This window comes from Oncorhynchus gorbuscha, linkage group LG17, assembly GCF_021184085.1.
Source record: "Oncorhynchus gorbuscha isolate QuinsamMale2020 ecotype Even-year linkage group LG17, OgorEven_v1.0, whole genome shotgun sequence".
Classification (NCBI taxonomy): Eukaryota; Metazoa; Chordata; class Actinopteri; order Salmoniformes; family Salmonidae; genus Oncorhynchus; species Oncorhynchus gorbuscha.
In genome coordinates, this window is record NC_060189.1 from 20079560 (window position 1) to 20105372 (window position 25813).

The 25813-nt window shown below is 45.8% G+C and overlaps 1 protein-coding gene across 4 annotated transcripts in view; it reads left to right on the forward strand.

The window, feature by feature from the left end:
- Nucleotides 1-25813, forward strand: part of LOC124001930 (ral GTPase-activating protein subunit alpha-2-like) — a 193369-nt gene that overhangs the window by 132214 nt on the left and 35342 nt on the right. For all 4 annotated transcript variants that reach the window (XM_046309095.1, XM_046309098.1, XM_046309097.1 and 1 more), the window contains 2 exons: nucleotides 7137-7295; nucleotides 9502-9629. In XM_046309095.1, coding sequence (XP_046165051.1) covers nucleotides 7137-7295; nucleotides 9502-9629 — 287 coding nt within the window. The remainder of the gene's footprint in view (nucleotides 1-7136; nucleotides 7296-9501; nucleotides 9630-25813) is intronic.

Below are 25813 nucleotides of genomic sequence, written 5' to 3' on the forward strand. Positions count from 1 at the left end.
TTAGCACCAGGGTCAGCGCACTCTCAAATTTAGTGTTTTGCCATCATTGTAAGCCTGCCACACACACTATACGATACATTTATTAAACATAAAAAGTTGTGAGTTTGTCACAACCCGGCTCGTGGGAACTTTATTTGTTCATCGAAAATTGTGAATAACTCACCTCAAATTAATGAGAAGGGTGTGCTTGAAAGGTTGCACATAACTCTGTTTGGTTGTATTGGAAAGAGTCCCAGTCTTAAAACATTTTCCACATAGTCTCTGCCTTTATTTAGTTTTCATGCTAGCGAGGACCGAGAACCCACTCTCACATAGGTACGTGGTTGCAAAGGGCATCAGTGTCTTAACAGCGCGATTTGCCAAGGCAGGATAATCTGAGCGCAGCCCAATCCAGAAATCTGGCAGTGGCTTCTGATTAAATAAAATTTTCACAGAACCGCTTGTTGCAATTTCGATGAGGCTCTTGTTCAGATATCGGTAAGTGGATTGGAGACAGGGCATGAAAGGAATAACGAATCCAGTTGTTGGTGTCATCCATTTTGGGGAAGTACCTGCGTGCGCACCCAACTCACTCCGGTGCTTCGCTACATCACATTTGACATTGTCCGGAAGCTTGAGTACATTTGCACACAAAAATCATACTATGATGGAAAGACCTGTATGTTGTCCTTGTTAATGCAGACCGAGAAGAGCTCCAACTTCTTAATCATAGCCTCAATTTTGTCCCACACATTGAATATCGTTGTGGAGAGTCCCTGTAATACTAGATTCAGATCATTCAGGCAAGAAAAAACATCACCCAGATAGGCCAGTCGTGTAAGAAATGCATCACCATGCAAGCGGTCAGACATGTGAAAATGATGTCAGTAAAGAAAACTTTAAGCTCGTCTCTCAATTTAAAAAAACATGTCAATGCTTTGCCCCTTGATAACCAGCACACTTCTGTATGTTGTAAAAGCGTTACATGGTCGCTGCCCATAGCATTGCATAATGCAGAAAATACACGAGAGTGCAGGGCCTTGCTTTAAATGAACAAAGTTAACCATTTTCCCTGTAGTGTCCAAAACATCTTTCGAGCTGTCAGTCATTCCCTTGGCAGCAAGAGCCTCTCGGTGGATGCTGCAGTGTACCCGGGAGTCGGGAGCAACTGCTTACACGTGTGTTACCACTCCACTATGTCTCCCTGTTATGGCTTTTGCGCCATCAGTACAGATACCAACACATTTTGACCACCAAAGTCCATTTTATATCACAAAGCTGTCCACTACTTTAAAACTATCCTCTCATGTTGTCCTGGTTTCCAGTGGTTTACAGAAGAGGATGTCTTCCTTAATTGACGCCTCATAAACATAACCGACATGTACCAGGAGCTGTGCCAGGCCTGCCACGTCTGTTGACTCATCCACCTGTAACTCATATAATTCACTGGCTTGTATGCAAAGCAGTAATTAATGGTATCTGTTGCTTTTATACATGTCTTACTACTCGAAAGTCATCTTAATTCTCACTCCAAAAACTCACGTGGCTTAATTTTCAAATTGGCATGTTTTGTTTCTAAATGTCTGCACAAGAGTGAAGGTGTCATGGAGTTGTGAAATACTTATTTTGCACATATAACACACTGTGGCTGAGGAAAGGCACTACTCTCAATATAAGTGAACCCCAACTCAATGTAGTTCTCATCACATATTTGCGCGTCTTCGATGGTCCAACGTCCCTGTCTGTTGTTCGGTGCTTTCCCGGGTAAGGGGGCAGTAGCTCTTTGGTTGCATCAGATTCACAACTGTCAGTTGTTTTCACCATCTTTGTAAAGCCCTAGTTATTTTGTTGCTTTGATAGTAATTTCTAAAGATGATTATTTTTTTTATTTTATTGGTGATTTGTTGTAAGATAAAAAGAAAACAACAACCTGTCCCTCATTTATGGTCAACACTTATGTAAACTAAACTTTCATTTTAATATGGTGAAACTATTCCTTTTTAAAGGGGCAATCTGCAGATTGCAGTTGATTCATCAATTTTGGAATTCATTCAATGTACCCATTAATTCTTGAATAATATAACTTATAAATGCCTCATAAGCTTAGTTCAACAGTCATACGCCATCAGAACCTAAAATATAAGCTTATTTTACAAAAGAAAATGGTAAATGGAAAGAAACACTATATAGCCTCAAAACATGGTTAAAAGTATAAATTTGATATCATGCATGCTCTGTCCTTGCATCAATATCGCTGTCTGTTAATTTGAGTGGTTACATTTGTCCAGCCCTATCACACTGCTTTTTATTACTGAAACGGTTGGGGAGAAAGCTTTTAAATGCTGATTGCTGCTTTAATTTTTTTTTAAATCAGAAAAGACATTGAACATCTCATAGTCAAATCATAGAGTAGAACCAGCTCACATGCGTTTAGAACTATTTTGCCACTTTCTGGTGCTTTGTGGTGAAAAGTGAGTTTGTCGAGCATAACACGTCAACCCTGTTACCCATAGAAATGTTTTAAGAATGTTCATTTTTGGTGAATCTTTCATTCAATTTCCCCTCCCTGTTCCACACAACAAGCTTCCATTCCCCCTGTCTCAAGGGGATTTGGCTGATTTAAGATGATGTTGTCAACGCTGTTACGGTCAACTGTTACTTTATTAGGCACAACATTTTTTTTAATTGAACGTTCAGTTGAACATGTGGTCTCTATGTCCGATTTGTAAAAATGAGGTGACATAAGTTTTTTTTCACCAAGTTACACTACTCAAAAGGCACTAATTGGTGGATCGACCCATACAAAAAAAGGCTTCAAACAGTATACAGAGTGAAATGACCCTGTCTATATGTGTGCTGTCTTGGCTCTTCACTCTGTGCTAAGCTGAGATCAGGTGATGTGACTCCTGTGTTCTGGCATTGATTAGTAAACCCTGGGCAGGCCTGAGGAGTAGAGAGAGGAGCAGGCGTGTGAGAAGAGGCATGTGTGGCTACGGTAATGACTGTGATTCCTGGACCTGTTCACCCTTCCTGCCCCCCTCCCTGGGTGCAGTGACTGGGGCCCAAATTCAGCCATTAGCTGACCCTGTCAGGGCAGGGGCCAGGCGGATGCCGGCAGGACCTTTTTATCCCATTCCGGCCGTGACGCTGGGAGCGATCGATGGGCGCTTCAGCTGTTTCCCTGGCTGTAGCACACCAGCAGCAGTTAGCATGGAGAAATGAGCTGCGAAGCCCCTGCCCATGCAGCCTATCTTCTCATGCGGTGTCCCACGAAGATAGGAAATTCATCAGGCCCTCCTCATATACCACCTCCGCACCACCAACACATCCCTTCCCCCCTCGCCCCAAAAAACAGTTCTGCACCGACCCCATACTGAACCTGTGCTCGGTGGCTGCGGAAATTAGTTAGCATGCGCACGATTCGATTTTGGCTAGCTGGTGTGAGGCACTGGTGTGTGCCGTTGGCCCTCTTCGATTCATTTGACTGGGAGCCCCTGTAATTGCACTCCTCTCCTCCCAGAACCCCGCGCTAGCCACAGGCGATACAGAAATTGGCAGCTCGGCAGCGGGTGTGGAGGCTTAAAGGGGGTGGGAGGGAGGGGAGGGGTAAGATTGGGATGAAAAAGAGGCTTTATCGGCATCCAGGCAGGAAGTTTCTCTGTCATTTTACAAATAAAACGTTCAGCCTCGCCCACCCGCCCGCTCTCAAGTGCGTACTGTGTGTAGTGGGGTGGGGGAGGCTTTCGCTGGCCAGATTGTCTGTCTGAGGGAAAGAAAGAAAGAAAGGAAAAAACGGGCCCCATTTAAACCAGAAAGGAAAATTAGGAAAAAGAATGTGAATTCCTCCAATCCAATTGTGGGCTTGAGGGCAGCAGCTGGTTGTGGTAATATGGTTACAGGAGTGACCTGTGAGGTGGGGGTCAGGCCATGTAGGGTCCTAATGTCAGAGCGAGCGGCACCCGGCGGCCTCACGCTCACTACCAGCCTCAGGCACCATGGCTTAACTGGGCTGCTGCTCTGCTGTTTTCATAATGGACTGTACTGCTGAGAGGCCTGCTCTGTTGTTTTTATAATGGACTGTACTGCTGTGAGGCCTGCTCTGCTGTTTTTATAATGGACTGTACTGCTGTGAGGCCTGCTCTGTTGTTTTTATAATGGACTGTACTGCTGTGAGGCCTGCTCTGCTGTTTTTATAATGGACTGTACTGCTGTGAGGCCTGCTCTGCTGTTTTTATAATGGACTGTACTGCTGAGAGGCCTGTTCTGCTGTTTTTATAATGGACTGTACTGCTGAGAGGCCTGCTCTGCTGTTTTTATAATGGACTGTACTGCTGAGAGGCCTGCTCTGCTGTTTTTATAATGGACTGTACTGCTGAGAGGCCTGCTCTGTTGTTTTTATAATGGACTGTACTGCTGAGAGGCCTGCTCTGTTGTTTTTATAATGGACTGTACTGCTGAGAGGCCTGCTCTGTTGTTTTTATAATGGACTGTACTGCTGAGAGGCCTGCTCTGCTGTTTTTATAATGGAATGTACTGCTGAGAGGCCTGCTCTGCTGTTTTTATAATGGACTGTACTGCTGTGAGGCCTGCTCTGTTGTTTTTATAATGGACTGTACTGCTGTGAGGCCTGCTCTGTTGTTTTTATAATGGCCTGTACTGCTGTGAGGCCTGCTCTGTTGTTTTTATAATGTACTGCTGAGAGGCCTGCTCTGTTGTTTTTATAATGTACTGCTGAGAGGCCTGCTCTGTTGTTTTTATAATGGACTATACTGCTGAGAGGCCTGCTCTGTTGTTTTTGTAAGGGACTGTACTGCTGAGAGGCCTGCTCTGCGGTTTTTATAATGTTCTGCAGAGAGGCCTGCTCTGCTGTTTTTATAATGGACTGTACTGCTGAGAGGCCTGCTCTGTTGTTTTTATAATGGACTGTACTGCTGAGAGGCCTGCTCTGTTAGTTTTTATAATGGACTATACTGCTGCGAGGCCTGCTCTGCTGTGTTTATAATGGACTATACTGCTGTGAGGCCTGCTCTGCTGTTTTTATAATGGACTGTACTGCTGTGAGGCCTGCTCTGCTGTTTTTATAATGGACTGTACTGCTGTGAGGCCTGCTCTCCTGTTTTTATAATGGACTGTACTGCTGTGAGGCCTGCTCTGCTGTGTTTATAATGGACTATACTGCTGAGAGGCCTGCTCTCCTGTTTTTATAATGGACTGTACTGCTTAGCAGGCTTGCTCTGCTGTTTTTATAATGGACTGTTCTGCTTAGCAGGCTTGCTCTGCTGTTTTTATAATGTACTGCTGAGAGGCCTGCTCTGTTGTTTTTATAATGGACTATACTTCTGAGAGGCCTGCTCTGTTGTTTTTATAATGTTCTGCAGAGAGGCCTGCTCTGCGCTTTTTATAATGTTCTGCAGAGAGGCCCGATCTGCTGTTTTTATAATGGATTGTACTGCTGAGACTCCTGCTCTGTTGTTTTTATAATGGACTGTACTTCTGAGAGGCCTGCTCTGCTGTTTTTGTAAGGCACTGTACTGCTGAGAGGCCTGCTCTGTTGTTTTTATAATGGACTATACTGCTGAGTGGCCTGCTCTGCTGTTTTTATAATGGACTGTACTGCTGAGAGGCCTGCTCTGCTGTTTTTATAATGGACTGTACTGCTGTGAGGCCTGCTCTGCTGTTTTTATAATGGACTGTACTGCTGTGAGGCCTGCTCTGCTGTTTTTATAATGGACTGTACTGCTGAGAGGCCTGCTCTGCTGTTTTTATAATGGACTGTAGTGCTGAGAGGCCTGCTCTGCTGTTTTTATAATGGACTGTACTGCTGAGAGGCCTGCTCTGCTGTTTTTATAATGTTCCATACAATCAAAAAGTGTATTTCTCAAAATTGTTGTGCACAAATTTGTTTACATCCCTTTTAGTGAGCATTTCTCTTTCGCCAAGATAATCCATCCACCTGACAGGTGTGGCATATCAAGAAGCTGATTAAAGCATGATCATTGTACAGGAGCACCTTGTGCCAGGTACAATAAATGACTCCTAATTTCGCCGTGACGCCGTTCTCTGCAAAAAACACATTTCCAATTCACGCATGCTTATAATACATACTTGCACATGTATGAAATTGGACAAATATTAGCACCCACCAAACATTTGTATTTTTATTATGAAACATATTCCCTGGTGTTGGAGAGCTTGCTGAAGGAGAACACAAAGATGCATTAGCATTTACCCAGACAGTCCTGCCTCTTGGTTCAACTCATTCTGTGTAAAATGTCTAATGTTAATTAAAATCCCTAGGATTTTTGTGGGCAACTTCGACATGCATATTCAACATTCTTGGTTAATTTGTCCCTGTCTGTCTGGTCTGACCTGTGCCTGTACAGATGAGATCAACCAGTGAGCACGACGTTCAATCAGCGGGTTGTGGATTTGTTTAACATTAAACCATTAGCATAATTAAGGGGTTATAATAGAATGTGCTAATTGCATTTTTTGGGTAGCGAGTGCATGTTTTCTTAATGGCTCATTAGACCCAAGTACATTAGCACATGTTTTCTTCTTCTCTCAGCGAGTCAGTCAGTGTGGAGGCTCAGTCTTAGCAGTCATGATGCCACATAATCAGGGACAGGAGTTATTCCTAATCTCTTCACCTAGGCAGGAATTACTCTTTGGCCATAACTAGGCCCAGTCTATTCTGGTAACGTCATGTGGTCAGGGATCAACTCCATTAATGAAGGGTAAAGACCGGTGAGGTATCGAACGGCCGGTCTTTGCCCATCACTCAATGTCCATGTCAACCACAATAATGTTCTTTCTCCTTTCTCGCTCCTATGTCTTAGTTCAAAAATAGAGTTAAAATAACAATCTGCCAATTTCCTGTAATTTCTGTCCTAACTGAAGTTGTATTTATGAATAGAACATGGAAATTGGATGCAATTTGGAGTAAAGTTCATTTCAATGATTGGTTTTAAAATGTTTTTTTGTTCTTTGAATTTCCAATCAAAGTTGAAATTAGGAGATGTTTTACATTGTCACAACACCCAGAGCTGTGGTAATAGCTAACCTATATTTGTTTTTTATAGTAATGACAATATGTTTTTTAAAATGTGATCACCGTTGCTAGCCATGTCTAAAGCTTGTGATTTGTTCCGGTGCAGCTGCGTCACCTGGGAAACGATGAAGTTCACATAGTGTGGTCGGAGCACAGCAGGGACTACCGGCGCGGCATCATCCCCACTGACTTTGGAGACGTGCTGATCATCGTGTACCCCATGAAGAACCACACGTTCTTCATCCAGATCATGAAGAAACCACAGGTACTACAGATCAACTGGTTGGCTGCTCTGAATACTCAATGCAAAACCAATATGGTAGTTTGTCACAATGAGTTTTCAGAGTTTGCTTCTACACTTGGTTGATTATTTTCCACTAAATCCATGTCTGTAATGGGTGGTGTCATAGACTATTTTACTTACTGTCTTTTTTACATAAAAAAAATATATAATGGATGCTATTTTCACAATTTCTCTACTAAAATTGATCAAACACATATTCCAGCACTGCTCCAATCTATCTGACTTTCTCAACAAACCCCTCTTAACTCTCTTTCCCAGTGTCCCACCAAACTAGCTTCTTGGTTTGGGTTAACTGTCTGTCTGCTTGTCCAGCTGTGTGACTCTGAGATGGAAAGTAATGCCCTCCTCTTCCACTACAGTGCATCACCATCACTGTGCGTATGTGCTAGTGAACAACCGATATGGATTTATTAAGGCCAATGCCGATACTGTTTTTTGGGGGTCAAGGAGACCGATGGACAATATCATTAAATTTGAACATTTTGATGACAAAACCGGTGTCTTGTTTTGCAAAGTGCTGCCGCCTGTATATGGACATTGTTTTGCCGAACAGTAAATGAATGAACACTTTCAATATGTCTACATGCCTTGTGTCATTTTCAAGTGAGCTTAAGCTATATAATATGCAGCAGGAGTAGGTAGTTGAGAAGATGCTGTCCAGCCAGAGGTTCCTCAAGGACAGCTAGCAATGAACGAGTAAGTGGTACAGGCTTGCAACAGTATGACACGAGGCAAGTGCGCTTGCGCTCCATAGAAGACATCGGCTGCGCCAATCCTCAAAGGCCGATAGACTAGCAATGGCTAATATTGGCCAAAAATATTGTCCCAACCAATTATCTCGCCACAAAAGTCAGAAATAGCGATATAATTAATGCCTTACCTTTGAAGATCTTCTTCTGTTGGCACTCCAAAATGTCCCAGAAACATCACAAATGGTCCTTTTGTTCAATAATGTCCTTCTTTATGTCCCAAAAATGACAATTTATGACAATACACCGGTTTCAACTCGCCCAACATGCCTTCAAAGTATCTAATAAGTTACCTGTGAACTTGATCCAAACATTTCAAACAACTTTTCTTTTCTAAAGACCTTTGACATCTAGTGGAAGCCAAAGGAACTGCAACCAGGTTCCTTGTAAATAGTACCTCCCATAGAAAACAATTGGAAAACACAATGACCTCAACAACAAAAAATTCCCTTGATGGATTGTGCTCGGGGTTTTGCCTGCCAAATCAGTTCTGTTATACTCAGACATTATTCTAACAGTTTTAGAAACTTGTTTTCTATCCAAATCTACCAATTATATGCATATCCTAGCTTCTGGGCCTGAGTAACAGGCAGTTTACTTTCTGGCTGGACAGCATCTTTGCCCCCTAGCCCAAAGAGGTTAAAACCACCCAGTCTTCAGCCCAAACCTCCACCATACTCAGAACCCCCCTCTCATTCATATTCTATGGTGTTCCAGAGCTAGATGTCAGTTTGAAGTACGTTCCAATCATTGAAGTGGAGGGACTTTCTGTATAATGAGCTCTACCATGCAGAGTAGACAGCAGGGTTTATGAAGGGGCTCTGACATTCACGTCACATTCCAGGTCAACGATTATTCAACTCAGCAGATTTAAGATCTCCCCAAAAACCCATCAGCAGATGCGTGTGTCACACACACCAACCACACACACACACACACACACACACACACACACACACACACACACACACACACACACACACACACACACACACACACACACACACACACACACACACACACACACACACACACACACACACACACACACACACATGCGTGCTGCTCTCAAACACAGAGAACTCCCATTGTATTTGTTCAATAGAAGTTTTTCCTCTGGTATCGACAGTCATTTCTCTTACTCTACATTGATTTTGCATTAGATGTGTGTGATTGTCATGCTAAATAACAAAACTCAAACCTTAATCACTCAAACCTAACTCTAACCCTGTGCCCATTTGAGATGTCTCGCGCATTTCAAAGCACACTCATTTCATATGATTTTATGACTTAACCAGCATTTTTTTATAGCATTTTATCGGAATAATATAACATGTTAACTTTCTTGTTCTTTCTTCGTATTTGTTTCTTTCTCCCTCTCCCTCTCTCTCCCTCTCTCTCCCTCCTTCCCCTTGTAGGTCCCTTTCTTTGGGCCTTTGTTCAACGGGGCCATCGTCACTGGAACGCTGCTGCCCAGCCTGGTGCGCTCCACCTGCATCAACGCCAGCAGAGCAGTCAAGTCCCGCCTGACGCTCTACCAGAGCTTGTATCCTTTCTGTTTACTCTTTACTCTGTTGCCTCTACCTTTCCTACAGTCCTGTCTGATCACAGAGCTTCAGCAGGTAGGTAGGCCGAGGAAGGGTATATTTTTATATTCAAAGATAGGTAATTGATCAGGATCTATCTATCCATCTATCCATCTATCTATCTATCTATCTATCTATCTAGCATTGTGAATATTGTGAGAAATAACAGAAAAACAAATAAACGTTTATACACAGCTAGCTAGCTGCTTATTCCTCACAATCTTCTTCACAATGCTCATATGAAAGAATTTAAATTATAAATGGGTCGATTGTTGTGATAATGGCATTAGCACTGCCAGTGGTTTGCCCATGTGGATTGTGTTGGCTGATCTGCATGGTTGAGCGCTGACACTGATCTTGATGCACTGGCTGATTTGCATACAGCGATTAGCTGCGCACTGGTTTGAGTTGTGTTACACAGCCCTCAGTAACATGTGCAGATGCATGTGGCTGTCTAGGTCTGTAGTGGTGATCTTATGTGTAACTTGACTGTCGTCATGTATCATCTACTGACTCTACTGAGTCGTCATGTATCATCTACTGACTCTACTGAGTCGTCATGTATCATCTACTGACTCTACTGAGTCGTCATGTATCATCTACTGACTCTACTGAGTCGTCATGTATCATCTACTGACTCTACTGAGTCGTCATGTATCATCTACTGACTCTACTGAGTCGTCATGTATCATCTACTGACTCTACTGAGTCGTCATGTATCATCTACTGACTCTACTGAGTCGTCATGTATCATCTACTGTCCCTGCAACAGCCTGCCTGTTGTTAAGGGCCTGACTCCAGCTGTACATGTCAGTTGGTTTAAGACAAGCATAATCAGTGATGGAGATTAATTTGCATGTGAATGAGGGCAGGTCTGAGAGAGGGAAGGGACGTTGTTTTTTGGAGCGGGGGGTTCTAATCTCCTATAAAGCCTTGCTGCTCTGCCCCTCGCTGGACAGGAACAGGGTATACAGACTAGCCTCACCATCACCACAGTATCTCTCTGCTGGTCACTATGGAAACACCCAACCTCCAGCTTTTGAGGTTGGATCCAAGTTGTGCTCATTGGTTTGCGGTATGTAAGAAAAGAGTGCAAGGGGAGTGGGCAGTAATGGCAGAGTTGTTTTTAAGGTGAAAACATGCACTGTTTTGGGGGCTACAGGTACGGTCATACATACTGTGTGTTTGATATTTGTAGAATTTCTGTGCTTGCGTGTATGTGCATGCATACGGGTGTGTGTGTGTGTGTGTGTGTGTGTGTGTGTGTGTGTGTGTGTGTGTGTGTGTGTGTGTGTGTGTGTGTGTGTGTGTGTGTGTGTGTGTGTGTGTGTGTGTGTGTGTGTGTGTGTGTGTGTGTGTGTGTGTGTGTGTGTGTGTGTGTGTGTCATCACACCCACCTATCAGCGAGCCTCATATCAGCCCCTCTCAGGGTCCCTGGGGGCATCAGTGGGACAGCAGAGTGACAGATGCCGGTTACCAGACGCCAAGTGAATTACTCCAGGGTGAGATGGTTTGAGCTGCCACAGGCCTGCCTGCTTGCACTGGAAGCCCAGAGGAGGGGAGCCAGCACTGGGCTGGGAAAGACCAGGCGTACCTGGCATTCCTTAGCTGGTGGAGAGCAACACGACAGCCGTATCTATGAGATGAGATAAGCGCTGACCTGGGCTGGCTAGGCTTGTGTTGGCAGTGTGAAGCATGAGCTGACGAATGGAGCCTCCCAGCCAATGGATGCTGGTAGTGCCAACTGGTTTCTGTGTGTGTCTGGGCCTCCTGGCTGGAAGAGTTGGTGAAGAGAAAAGGATTATGTTTAAACAAAATAATTGTCATGGGGGTGATGAGTCTGTTTTATCAAGGCAAGGAGCGCACACAAACACACACACACAAACTATGTTGTAAAGATATTTAACTTTTTTTAATCACACCAGCAAATTAAGTTCACTCTATTTTCTGAACAATGTTTGAAATGATACAATTTAGAATGCTATTTGAGATATATTACCTCAACAAAGAGCAGTAATACCTGCACTAAATGATTTATCTAGACTTGAGCCACAGGCAAGACCCATTTCTTCCTCTGATTATGTCACAGAAATGGCTGCTGTTGTAAATGTTTTTTGTACAAGTCAGAACAGTGACCTGTCTGTTTGTGTAGCAGAGATTAAATGCCTATCCAGCGTTTCCCCCTCACAATGCCCTGGCGCTCCTGAATCTGCTGTTTGTAGCCAGGCCACTCTTCAAGGTAATTCGTTTAATATTTCTTCAATGAGAAGCCACATGACCCCTGTGCATCCAAATAAAGGCTGGCCTGGTGCTGTGGGGCTCTGTTCTGTGGTGTCCTCTCTCCCGCTCCCTCCTCCACAGAACTGGAGAGGTCTCCAGCAGCCAGGCGCTCTGCTGCACCATCACTATGGCTAATTGGATTTTGAATTGAAAAATGACCACCAGCCACATCACCTGAGAACACACACAGACATCCTCCTTTCCGCTACAGCGGACTGTGTGCACCATTCCAAATTGAGAAGTGTGTGTGTTTGTCTGTGTGATACAAAACACTGACCAACGGACATACTTGAATGATGTCTGTAAAAGTGGATTTATGTGTGTCATTCTCCTCAAGCTCTGTACAGCATTCTGCTCTATTCAGTGACAACACAGTAATATTATTTCAGAGCCCTCAGCGCTATTGAATGTGAAAGACAGGGCTGTTACAAGGCTGTCAGAAATCATACATAATGTCATCTATTATTGATATGGCCTTGTTGGAAGAGGCAGCTGCCTTGGCTGTGTGAGTCCTAATAGTCACCCTGTATGAACCCTGAGCAGTGAGCTGGCTGGCTGGCTGTCTACTCCACTATCAGTGGAGATGCATTATGGGTGGTGAGGACATTACATGAGGGAGGAAAATAGTCAGATGGGAAAGCACCCACTATCCAAGTAGCACTCCATATATCAATCATACATTAATAAGAGAGAGAATTTTATAAACGTCCCTGACATCCGATGTGTAATTTATTTCCAACCATGTGGAAGTGATGTGGCTATAGTAGAAGTGTCTCTGAGTGGACTTCCTCTGCTGGCACGTAGCCTGTTGGGTTTCTGACTGGAGGCTTTATCCAACAGTCGGTAAGTGTTATTCTCTCTCAGGAACAGGCACTAGGGTTTGATGTGCCGTCACTCCTAGTGTGTGTTTAGGTGGCAGGAACCTTTAATAGGGGAGACGAAGTAGAGCTGACCTTCATTCTGAAACGCAGCCTCCCTGCCGGACAGAATCAATAGCTTTTGCGCGCTGCCCTTACTCCCCTCCCCTAAGACAGACAGACACACGCACACACACACACACACACCCACTGAGCGATCCATCTCCAGGCAGCGATCAATAGCCATAATCTATGGCCCATGGCCAGTCATGTGAGCCAGTCTTTTCAAATCCAAATCAAATGTTATGTCACCAGCTTCGTAAACAACAGGAGTACACTAACAGTGAAATGCTTACTTACGGGTCCTTCCCAACAATACAGAGAGAAAGAAAATCGAGAAATAATAGAAAAGTTTTAACGCATAATAAAAGTAATAATAAATACACAGTGAGTAATGATAACTCGGCTACATACACGGGGTACCAGTACTGAGTCTATGTGCAGGGGTATGAGGTAATGGAGGTAATGGAGGTAGATATGTAACTAGGAATAAAGTGACGGATCATACACAGCATATGGGAAAAGTAAAACAAAAAAATGAAAGGGGCCATGCAGATAGTCCAGGTGTTTGGTGAACTATTCAGCAGTCTGATGGCTTGGGAGTAGAAGCTGTTCAGGGTCCTGTTGGTTCCAGACTTGGTGCAGCAGAGAACAGTCTAACAAATCAAATCAAGCTTTATTTATGCAGCACATTTCAGACATGAAATGCAACACAATGTGCTTTACAGCCCAAAAGGAATAAAAAACATGGAAAGTAAAAGCTGAAATATTTACTTCACAGCAAACATAAGATAAAAAACGAATGACACAAACTGAACAACAAAAATCTCCCTAATGAAAAGCAAAGCAAAGCTAAATATATGGGTTTCAGCCCCCCTCAAGGCAGGCTATTCCAGAGGCTGGGGACATAACTAAAGGCTGCCTCCATGCCTCTTGGTCCTAAGCTTTGGGATTGTTTTGGGAAGGCCAGTACTAGAGGACATGAGGGACCTACTGGATACATAACTTGAAAACATGTCTGACATGTACTTGGGTGAACAATCGTGGATTGATTTAAAAACCATTAGAAGAATTTTAAAATGAATTCTAAAACTCACAGGCAGCCAGTGCAGAGACCTTTAAAACCGGTGTAATGTGTGTGTGCGCCATCTGGTCTTGGTCAGCACCCCAATCTATGATTTGGGTGGCTGAAGTCTTTGACAATTTTATAGAGGTTTAGAGTTCCTGGATGGCAGGGAGCTCAGCCCCAGTGATGTACTGGGCCAGATGCACTACCCTCTGTAGCACCTTGCTGTCAGGTTGCCAACCATTTGCCATATCAAAAGGTGAGCAGGCAGTGAAAATGTGGCGGATGTGTTGTTACCTACCCTCACCACCTGGGGGTGGGCCGTCAGGAAGTCCAGGATGCAGTTGCACAGGAAGGTGTTCAGTCCCAGTGTCCTTAGCTTAGTGACGAACTGTGGTGTTGAACGCTGAGCTGTAGTTGATGAACAGCATTCTCACATAGGCGTTCCTCTTGTCCAGGGAAGACAAGAGAAAGGGCCGTGTGGAGTGCAACATAAATTGTATCATCTGTGGATCAAGGTGAGGAAGAGGATATTTAAGATACTGTTTCAGATGTTTTCTGAAGATGGGCAGGAACTCTGCTGTCCTAGATTCAGGGGGAAGCTGGTTTCACCATTGGGGTGCTAGGACAGAGAAGAACTTGGACTGGGCTGATCAGGAGCTGGGAGGGCCTAGAGACCTGAGATGGCAGAACGGAGTGCCTGGTTTGGGGTGTAGGGTTTGAACATAGCCTGAAGGTAGGGAGGGGCAGTCCCTCTTGCTGTTCTGTAGGTAAAAACCATGGTTTTGTAGTGGATGTAAGCTTCAACTGGAAGCCAGTGGAGTGTGCGGAGGAGCAGGGTGACATGAGAGAACTTGGGAATGTTGAAAACCAGGTAGGCTGCTACATTTTGGATAAGTTGCAGGAGTTTGATGGCGCAAGTCGGGAGCCCAACCAACATCGAGTTGCAGTAGTCCAGACGGGAGAGTACCTGGAGTGCCTGGATTAGAACCTCATGCTCAATCTACGGATGTTGCAGAGCATGACCCTGCAGGAGCGGGTCACTGCTTTGATGTTTGCAGTGAACGACAGGGTGTTGTCCAGGGTTCCAGGGAGAGCAACACTCTACACTGTGGAGTTGTCAACCATGATGGAGAGGTCTTTGAGTGGGCAGGTCTTCCCCGGTAGGTAGAGCAGTTCCGTCTTTTTGATTTTGAGGTGATGGGCCTACATCCAAGTTGAGATATCTGCAAGGCACACAGAGATGCATGTTGCCACCTGGGTGTCAGAAGGGGAGAAGGAGAAAAGTAGTTGAGTGTCATCCGCATAGCAATAATAGGAGAGACCACGTGTGAGGATGTGACGGAGCCGAGTGACTTAGTGTATAGCAAGAAGAGTAGAGGGCCTAGAACCGAGCCCTGGGGGACACCAATAGTGAGAGTATGTGGTGCAGACATAGATCCTCTCCACGTCACCTGGTAAGAGCGGCCTGCCAGGTAGGATGCAATCCAAGAGTGTGCATAGCCTGCGACGCCCAGCCCTGAGAAGGTGGACAGGATGATCTGATGGTTCACGGTGTCAAAGACAGGGATCGATCTAGTAGGATGAGAACAGAGGAGAGCTAGTCAGCTTTGGCAATGCGGAGAGCCTCCGTTACACAGAGAAGAGCAGTCTCAGTTGAGTGACCCGTCTTGAAGCCTGAGTTGTTAGGGTCAAGAAGATTGTTCTGAGAGAGATAACGAGAAAGTGTATCAGAGACACCACGCTCAAGTGTTTTGGAAAGAAAAGAAAGAAGGGATACCGGTCTATAGTTTTTGACGTCAGATGAGTCAAGTGTTGGTTTCTTGGGGAGGGGAGCAACTCGGGCCATTTTGAACTCAGAGGGGACGCAGCCAGTGGCCAGGGATGAGTTGATGAGGAATTGGAGAAGGTCTCCAGAGATCGTCTGGAGTAGGGGATGGGTTTGAGCAGGCAGGTTGTCATGAGGCCAGACCTCACTAGTCGCAGGATGTCATCTGGAGAGAGCGGGGAGAAAGAGGTCAAGGCGTAGGGTAGTTTTGTGTGAGTGAGACAAGTGGTCTCTAAATGCTGAGTGAATGATTAGCAGATGTCGTCAACCTTTTTTTCCAAAGTGGTTGACAGTTGTCCATGGAGAGGGGGGGGCTTAAGGATGGAGGAAAAGTTGGAAAGTAGTTTCCTAGGGATAGAGGCAGAAGCTTGAAATTCAGAGAGAGTGATTTAGAATATGGCTTTAACAGCGGATACATAGGTAGAGAAGGTAGAGAGGAGAGAGTGAAAGGATGATAGTTCCAATTATTTGATAGTCTCGGTGATAGTCTCGCGGTTTATGTACTCTCTTACGTAGTTTTGGCAGGGTGCCTGCACGTCGCCCTCTCTTATGCTGCCTTTTTGGATTCTGGTCCATTAGGGCCTGGTCCTGGGTGAGCAGTATGTCCTGTGCCTCCGACTCATTCAAGTAGAAATATTCATCCAAATCCCTGTTCTCATGTCCAGAAGCTTTTTATGGTCATAGGAAATGATGACAGAAACATTATGTACTGTACACTATTTTTTTTTTTTAGATCTGTGCACAAAAACATACAAAATAACTGGAAAAAACGGCTGCTATCCACAGCGCCATCACTTTGAGGTGGCATTGTGGGGAACATGCAGTGTCGTAGCAAGGGAAGAGGCATGTTTCCTCTTCTTTGTGAACCACACAGAGCCCAGTGGAAGCTAGGACTGCTACCCACCTAACGGAGCCCAGTGTAAGCTAGGACTGCTACCAACCTAAAAGAGCCCAGTGTAAGCTAGGACTGCTGTCCACCTAACAGAGCACAGTGTAAGCTAGGACTGCTGTCCACCTAACAGAGCACAGTGTAAGCTAGGACTGCTGTCCACCTAACAGAGCCCAGTGTAAGCTAGGACTGCTGTCCACCTAACAAAGCACAGTGTAAGCTAGGACTGCTGTCCACCTAACAGAGCACAGTGTAAGCTAGGACTGCTACCAACCTAAAAGAGCTCAGTGTAAGCTAGGACTGCTGTCCACCTAACAGAGCTCAGTGTAAGCTAGGACTGCTACCAACCTAAAAGAGCCCAGTGTAAGCTAGGACTGCTGTCCACCTAACAGAGCTCAGTGTAAGCTAGGACTGCTGTCCACCTAACAGAGCACAGTGTAAGCTAGGACTGCTGTCCACCTAACAGAGCTCAGTGGAAGCTAGGACTGCTACCAACCTAAAAGAGCCCAGTGTAAGCTAGGACTGCTGTCCACCTAACAGAGCTCAGTGTAAGCTAGGACTGCTGCCCACCTAACAGAGCACAGTGTAAGCTAGGACTGCTGTCCACCTAACAGAGCTCAGTGTAAGCTAGGACTGCTGTCCACCTAACAGAGCACAGTGTAAGCTAGGACTGCTGTCCACCTAACAGAGCCCAGTGTAAGCTAGGACTGCTGTCCACCTAACAGAGCTCAGTGGAAGCTAGGACTGCTGTCCACCTAAAAGAGCTCAGTGGAAGCTAGGACTGCTACCAACCTAAAAGAGCACAGTGTAAGCTAGGACTGCTGTCCACCTAAAAGAGCTCAGTGTAAGCTAGGACTGCTGTCCACCTAAAAGAGCACAGTGTAAGCTAGGACTGCTGTCCACCTAAAAGAGCTCAGTGTAAGCTAGGACTGCTACCAACCTAAAAGAGCACAGTGTAAGCTAGGACTGCTACCAACCTAAAAGAGCACAGTGTAAGCTAGGACTGCTGTCCACCTAAAAGAGCACAGTGTAAGCTAGGACTGCTACCAACCTAAAAGAGCTCAGTGGAAGCTAGGACTGCTACCAACCTAAAAGAGCTCAGTGGAAGCTAGGACTGCTGTCCACCTAAAAGAGCTCAGTGGAAGCTAGGACTGCTACCAACCTAAAAGAGCACAGTGTAAGCTAGGACTGCTACCAACCTAAAAGAGCTCAGTGGAAGCTAGGACTGCTACCAACCTAAAAGAGCTCAGTGGAAGCTAGGACTGCTACCAACCTAAAAGAGCTCAGTGGAAGCTAGGACTGCTACCCACCTAAAAGAGCTCAGTGTAAGCTAGGACTGCTACCAACCTAAAAGAGCTCAGTGGAAGCTAGGACTGCTACCAACCTAAAAGAGCTCAGTGGAAGCTAGGACTGCTACCCACCTAAAAGAGCTCAGTGTAAGCTAGGACTGCTGTCCACCTAAAAGAGCTCAGTGGAAGCTAGGACTGCTGTCCACCTAAAAGAGCTCAGTGTAAGCTAGGACTGCTGTCCACCTAAAAGAGCTCAGTGTAAGCTAGGACTGCTACCAACCTAAAAGAGCTCAGTGGAAGCTAGGACTGCTACCAACCTAAAAGAGCTCAGTGGAAGCTAGGACTGCTACCAACCTAAAAGAGCTCAGTGGAAGCTAGGACTGCTACCCACCTAAAAGAGCTCAGTGTAAGCTAGGACTGCTGTCCACCTAAAAGAGCTCAGTGGAAGCTAGGACTGCTACCAACCTAAAAGAGCTCAGTGGAAGCTAGGACTGCTACCAACCTAACAGAGCCCAGTGGAAGCTAGGACTGCTGTCCACCTAAAAGAGCTCAGTGGAAGCTAGGACTGCTGTCCACCTAAAAGAGCCCAGTGGAAGCTAGGACTGCTGTCCACCTAAAAGAGCTCAGTGGAAGCTAGGACTGCTGTCCACCTAAAAGAGCTCAGTGTAAGCTAGGACTGCTGTCCACCTAAAAGAGCTCAGTGGAAGCTAGGACTGCTACCAACCTAAAAGAGCTCAGTGGAAGCTAGGACTGCTACCAACCTAACAGAGCTCAGTGGAAGCTAGGACTGCTACCCACCTAAAAGAGCTCAGTGTAAGCTAGGACTGCTACCAACCTAAAAGAGCTCAGTGGAAGCTAGGACTGCTGTCCACCTAAAAGAGCTCAGTGGAACTGCCACCTAGGAGCCCAGTGCTAGGACTGCCACCTAAAAGAGCTCAGTGGAAGCTAGGACTGCTACCAACCTAAAAGAGCTCAGTGTAAGCTAGGACTGCTGTCCACCTAACAGAGCACAGTGTAAGCTAGGACTGCTACCAACCTAAAAGAGCTCAGTGTAAGCTAGGACTGCTACCAACCTAAAAGAGCTCAGTGTAAGCTAGGACTGCTGCCCACCTAACAGAGCACAGTGGAAGCTAGGACTGCTACCCACCTAAAAGAGCTCAGTGTAAGCTAGGACTGCTGTCCACCTAACAGAGCCCAGTGTAAGCTAGGACTGCTACCAACCTAAAAGAGCTCAGTGTAAGCTAGGACTGCTACCAACCTAAAAGAGCTCAGTGTAAGCTAAGACTGCTGTCCACCTAACAGATCCCAGTGTAAGCTAGGACTGCTACCAACCTAAAAGAGCTCAGTGGAAGCTAGGACTGCTACCAACCTAAAAGAGCTCAGTGGAAGCTAGGACTGCTACCAACCTAACAGAGCCCAGTGGAAGCTAGGACTGCTACCCACCTAAAAGAGCCCAGTAGAAGCTAGGACTGCTGCCCACCTAACAGAGCACAGTGTAAGCTAGGACTGCTGCCCACCTAACGGAGCCCAGTGGAAGCTAGGACTGCTACCCACCTAACGGAGCCCAGTGGAAGCTAGGACTGCTGCCCACCTAACAGAGCCCAGTAGAAGCTAGGACTGCTGCCCACCTAACAGAGCCCAGTGGAAGCTAGGACTGCTGCCCACCTAACAGAGCCCAGTGGAAGCTAGGACTGCTGCCCACCTAACAGAGCCCAGTAGAAGCTAGGACTGCTGCCCACCTAACAGAGCCCAGTAGAAGCTAGGACTGCTGCCCACCTAACAGAGCCCAGTGGAAGCTAGGACTGCTGCCCACCTAACAGAGCCCAGTGGAAGCTAGGACTGCTGCCCACCTAACGGAGCCCAGTGGAAGCTAGGACTGCTGCCCACCTAACGGAGCACAGTGATACAGGCCCAGCCTCATATAGCATACCGCTCTACCAGCTCTGTAACTCAGCCTTTGCATGTTCATAAAAACATATCTGTGAGACTCTTGCAGTTGATATTGGCCTACAGTTTTCTGTAGTTTTTCTACTCCCCGGTGGCCATGCATGTTTAATTAGGGTTTTAGTAGTATTGAGTGTTGTATTCTCACTCTCCTCTGAATAAGGCTTGGTTTCCCTTTGTCATTGTCCCTTCATGGATAACAATGTCTTCTTTAGTACAAGAAGATTATTTACCTAGTCAAGATGAAAGCATGCTTCAGTCTATGAAAGGAGGTTATGAATGGAAGCTGTCATGTTAGTGTAGCTGAACATGTATTATTTAGCATTGCTTGATAGGCCTTTATTTGCCAGCTGTTGTGCCATAACACTCACCAGTCTGCAGCCATCTCCCTGTGAACTGAGTGCTTGGCTTGGCACAGTGTGAGCTCTATACTGGTCTGGCCCATTAAGAGGGGTGAGCTGAGCTGTGGATAACTAGCCAACATCCCTCTTCCATAAGCCTATCAGTGAGAAGTGATGTGTACAGCTCTAACTCACCTCTGTCTTTGCCTTCGATTTAGAGGGGTTGTGATGTCGTGTAGAAGAGCCACTTGCTTCTATTAGTTTAGGGTATTGTTACTGTATGTGTCCAGTCCAGCTCTGTCACAGTCCTGCTCTCAGGGACCACTCTGACCCAATGGGACCCAAGAAATCTGTGGCAGGCTTTGGGCCTGTAGTGCTAGGCAGGTTGGAGGTAGGTTGGGGTAACTGAGGGAGGTGAGTTGGTTTGGAGACTGTTGTTGGGTGAAGCAGGTCTTGGGTGAAGTTACCTAGGCAATAGGCTGGGCTTGAGTTTGGTGGGGGCCGGGGACTGGATGGAAAGGGGCCTGTGGTTGGGCTTTATGCCATTTTACTGAATGTTTTAACCTAATCCCATTATCAGTGTAGCGCACTGCCTTTCCCTCCACTCCTCCGCTCTCTGACTGCTCCCACACCTCTCCAGCTGACCAGCTGTTCCTGGGGCTCATGACAATGTCCGATGTGTTCAGATCACTGAGTCCCTCCCACCCAGCACCCACACACCACCACTCCACGCCCGCTCAGTCTCCGAACAGCAGACAGCTCTGCCACTGAGGCTAAGAAGGGCCTGGAGGGCTAGGGGGGAGAGGGGGGCACGCACAGGCCTGTCAAATCCAGCCTTGACTCAGGAGGCAGCCTGGCCGGATGGCATATGGCGTCTAGCTTCATGCAAAAGTATTCTCTTCCCTCTCCACCCCCTTCCTTCCCTCCCTCCCCCACTGCTAATGCAGAATGACTCATAGCATTACAAAAAAAAATCTTCCTCCCTCTTCCCTCTCCCCCCAATAATACCTCTAACAAAAGGGGTCTCTCACGCACCCTCAGTGAAAGCCCTCGGGCCGGTGACTAAGCGGAGTGCAGAGCAGGGCCAGACTCTTAAACACAGGTAGAGCAGGCGTAGAAACAGACGGCTGACAGCAGGGACTGAGGGGCTTGATGACAGTGCAGGGCCCTTAAATGCCATACACACACGGTTTGTGTTTGTGCACTGATCCTGGGCATGAGAAGAACACAGAGAGGACGAGGGGTAAGGGTGGTTTAGTCCCAAAAATAAAGTGCTGCTTATTTGTCTAATGTTTTGTTGGAGTTTGTGTTATGGGTACTGAAGTTAAACTGTCCATAGCCTCTTAAATGGAAGAATTTATAATGCCTTTATTTGATTGTAGTGCGTTGTTTAAAAAAAATGTCCATTCAAATTTGTGATCGTGTTGTTCGAGCTAATATTGAATTGGTCTTTGAAGTTGTGAGCTAATAAAAAGTTACAAATAAAGATGCGCCATCCACAGTTGCTGCACAAACCAAATGTTGTTTCCAATACATATGCCAACCTGATAAGACACTCAATGTTTCAGATCCCTGTTTTTACACATTACAACACAGTATAATGTTACTGAAAGAATGTCCATTCATGTCAATTTGGTATCTTTAAACTTGAACCCATGCCCCTCCCCTCCCTGCTCCGTCTGTTATGCATTCATGCCTGACATCTGTCTGTTTGTAAGAGTGCAGTGAAAGGCAGAGAGGTTGCCAGGTCTGCGTGGGATCCCCCTTACTCTCCCACCAGTCAGCCAGCCCCAGTTGGAAGGTGTGAGGTGTCAGGTAGCGTTACTGGGACCATCATTATGAACTTGTCAGGAGTAAACCCCGGAGGGTTTCAGTAGCCATTAGACACCCCTAGTTCTAATAACTGTGAAAGCTGTCTCTGTTGCACGCTATTAAACCCTGGGCCATTCTTCCATATGTCTTGTTGTTATTGAGTTAATTTATCTATTGATTTGTGGAGAAAAACGTGCGTTAAAGGAATCCCTGGTTGAAAAGTCTTTCTCTGAGAAGATTGGTGTTGATGGTTTATTCATGTTAAGTGTTTGGCTTTGTTAGCGGTCATAGCTGTGGACAGCAGTGGTCCTACTCTGTGTGTGTAGTCTACTGTTTTACTCTGAATTATCAAGCCCCAGCATTACGGTGTATCAATACTTTGAGTCCTTGCATATGGATGGCCGTCCTCTCTGCCTTTCACTGACTCAGTACCGGTACCACAGTACATTTCAGTGAAAAGGACATGTTAATAGTGATTGATTGTGTGTGTGGTTCTACGGAGGGTTTAAAACCTCTCTGCTTTAAGTGATTAGCATTTAGCTAGCCATTCCATCTGTTCCCCTAGCCCTGTTTAATTAATGAACTTTCTCCTCTCCTCCCCTCCCCAAGCCAGCCAGCCAACCAAACGCCACTAAAGGAAAGCTGTTAGCCCTCTCAGGTTATACAAATGGATGCTTGTTCTTGTTTCCCCTACAATGGCTGCGTTTTCATTGATTAGTTTGGTTTTGTTTCCCCTCTTTTGTCTCGGGGTTCTTGAGGGAGGGTTAATGAGCTTTCCTGGGAAGCCTCCGCACTTGGAATCTAGGCATAAATAGGATTTGTATTTTCTTTTGTTACGCTCTTGGCTGAAAAGCAAAAGTGTGTGTGTGTGTGTGTGTGTGTGTGTGTGTGTGTGTGTGTGTGTGTGTGTGTGTGTGTGTGTGTGTGTGTGTGTGTGTGTGTGTGTGTGTGTGTGTGTGTGTGTGTGTGCGTGTGCGTGTGTTGATGGGATATGTGTGAATGGATAGTGAAGGCCCTGATGCTGGAATGGTCCGTAGAGTTTTCTAGGGTTGCTGCTTGATTCATTATTCCTCATCAGAATCAGTGGGCCTGGAGCACTCAAACACTGGGCTCTGTTACACTCCTGTCTCCTTAGGCTTGATATCTTGTAGAAGATGAAGGAAAGAATATGTAAAACCCCTCTTTCTGTCCTTCTCTCCATTTCTCTCTCCCTCTCTATCTCTTGTTTCAACGAGGCACTGGACAGCATTTGTCAAGATAAAGCTGGCTTCTTTGTTTGCCAGCATTTTTTTATCCTCTTGCTAATCGCTGTGGTCGTGTGCCTATGTTGGAGCCCATATTTCACTCTTCTTTGTCTGACGCCTGCCCTGATAAGGATCCCCGTTCTAGGTCTGCTCTGATATTGAAATCCTCCAGCGTCACAGAGAGAGCCTTCAATCATCCATTATCTCTGCTCCAGTGATTACCATTCAATATCTCAGTCTCTCGTCATCACCGTCCATAGCACTGAGAATGTCCCCTGAAAAGACCAGGGCTCGCTCTTCTCTGTCGCATTCAAGGATATCCACGATATCCCGTCTCGAGACGGCCCGTATTCAATGCTACCGGGAAATGTCAGCAAAATGTCACTCATCCATTACCCCAGGAATCACTCGGTCTCTGTGACGTGACCCTGGGTTAGGGACTTCTTTTGTTAAGAAACCTTTGACCTCGCAAAATTTTGTCCTAAATTGGGCATTATGCTAGCTTTTCAATTCTCTTTTATCATAATGAGACTAGAACCACTGTCTGAAGATTTGCTCCATTGCCTTTAATGTCACTGCCTTAATTGGTTATTTTAAAGAGGAATTAGTTGATTATTTATAAGTTGCCTCTTTAAACAGTTCAAAGGCAGCGCAGGCTCTTCTGGCCCATCTCCATTGTTTCCCCGTGGAGGATGTCCTTGTCCTGAGCATTTGCATTTTTGCATTAAATGGAATTTTCCACATAGAGACCAACAAAAACAAAACATTAAAGTGTGTATAGTGCATTTTCCGCCCCTTCTTCCAGAAAGCGCCCTTTGATGTGGTAATGCAGAGAGTCTGTGTAGGTCGTGAAGTGCCAGCCATTGATTTGGCCACAGAGCAACGTCCTGTACAGTAGGCCTTCCTGTGATTGGCACTATTGGTGCTCTGCATGTATTTGCTGTGCTACTGTTGTTGCATTGGACAAAGAGAGAGCTTGATTTGATCATCTGGTAATCAGCTATAGATGTATTTGTAGTGCAGCATTTTTTAAACCTTTTCTAAACCTTTTTAGCCTTAGACTTACAACTTGCGATCGTTGTAGATGTTCCTCTGTATGTTTTCCATTTTAAATGTTGACAGAAACCTGGTTTACCAGACCTGCACTCCTCCAAAAGGATTTGTCAGGAAAACAAAGACCCTGAGCTCTTCAGATTTATGCTGTCCACATCTTCATTAGTTATGTATAGCCACTAATTACTATTGATGAAATTCTAGCAGTTTGGGCTACAAATCTATAGGTATTGTCATTATAATGAGTGTTATTTACTCTCAGATCCCCGGGCCAGGGGGATATAGATGGAATGGCCTTTGTGCAGGCAGATAAGGCCCTGGCTTCTATAGCTGCACCCACTTGTTCTTGTATCTGCCGACTTTGGCAAAATCCTGCTTCCCTCCCCCTACTTTGTGGCGGCCGTCTGCAGAGATGTATAGCACTTCCCGGCTCCTCCATCTGTTTTTGTGCATCTATGAAAAGGCCCATTATAATCCATCACTGTATATGGACGCACTGCGAGCCGCTAAACAGGATGGAGACCAGGAATCCAATATGCCTCAGTCCATCGGTTAATTATCTGGCCACCCTCACAGGGATCTTTGTTTTAGCAAGTTTTCTAACCAACATTGTCTCTGTACATCCACTTAAAAAGACACCCAGTCTGTGCTGGGGATGGGGTTGCGGCTACTGAATGGGCTCCATGCAGCCACACTGGGCTAAGACGGGCTCCTGATTAACCCTCGAGTGACTAGCTAATATCATTGAAGTAGGACCACCTGGCGATGAGACTGTACAGTCAGCTGCTTGTGGAGGGCCAGAATGGGGAGGACCAGGTGTTATGCTCCGGACCCCTAATTGTTGCCATGTAATAGCCCGCTTGACTGCACAGTGTGGCCCTGGGGCTAGGATTAGAGAAGGCTGTTGCCAACACAGAAGTCCATTTTCTTTCTGCCCAGTTTTTTTCATACCTCTTTCTTGCCATCCCACCCCCACTAATCATTGCAGGTAGTAGGGAGCCCCCCCCCCCATCTCTCCCCCTGCTCATTCACTCCTACTTCACAACAAGCTGCTGTCAGCCCGGGGGAGGGGTGGGGTTGAAGAAGGCTGGAGAGAAAGACAATGAGAGAAAAGAGGGGGGAGAAAGGGGCGTCAGACAGAGCTGGGAGTTTTCTGCTATTCCAGGAGGAGGTAATCCCAGGTGAACAGCCGTGTCTGTCTCTGTACGGCAGCTGTACGACGGAACTCCATCTGCTCCTGCTAACCATTCACACTGTAGAGGAGAGGCCCCCATAGTTCTGCCCTTCCCTCGTGTGTCACATACATTTATCAAACTCTTCCTGTTCTCCAAACTGACACCCACTCGCAGCTGTATTATTACCGTAATCTTCACAGCCATATTATTACCGGAATCTTCAGGGAAAACAGTGTAGAAACTATCCTGAGAGAGGGAAGATTGGCATGTGACACTGTCTGGTACTGGTTGTCATTTTTTCATAAA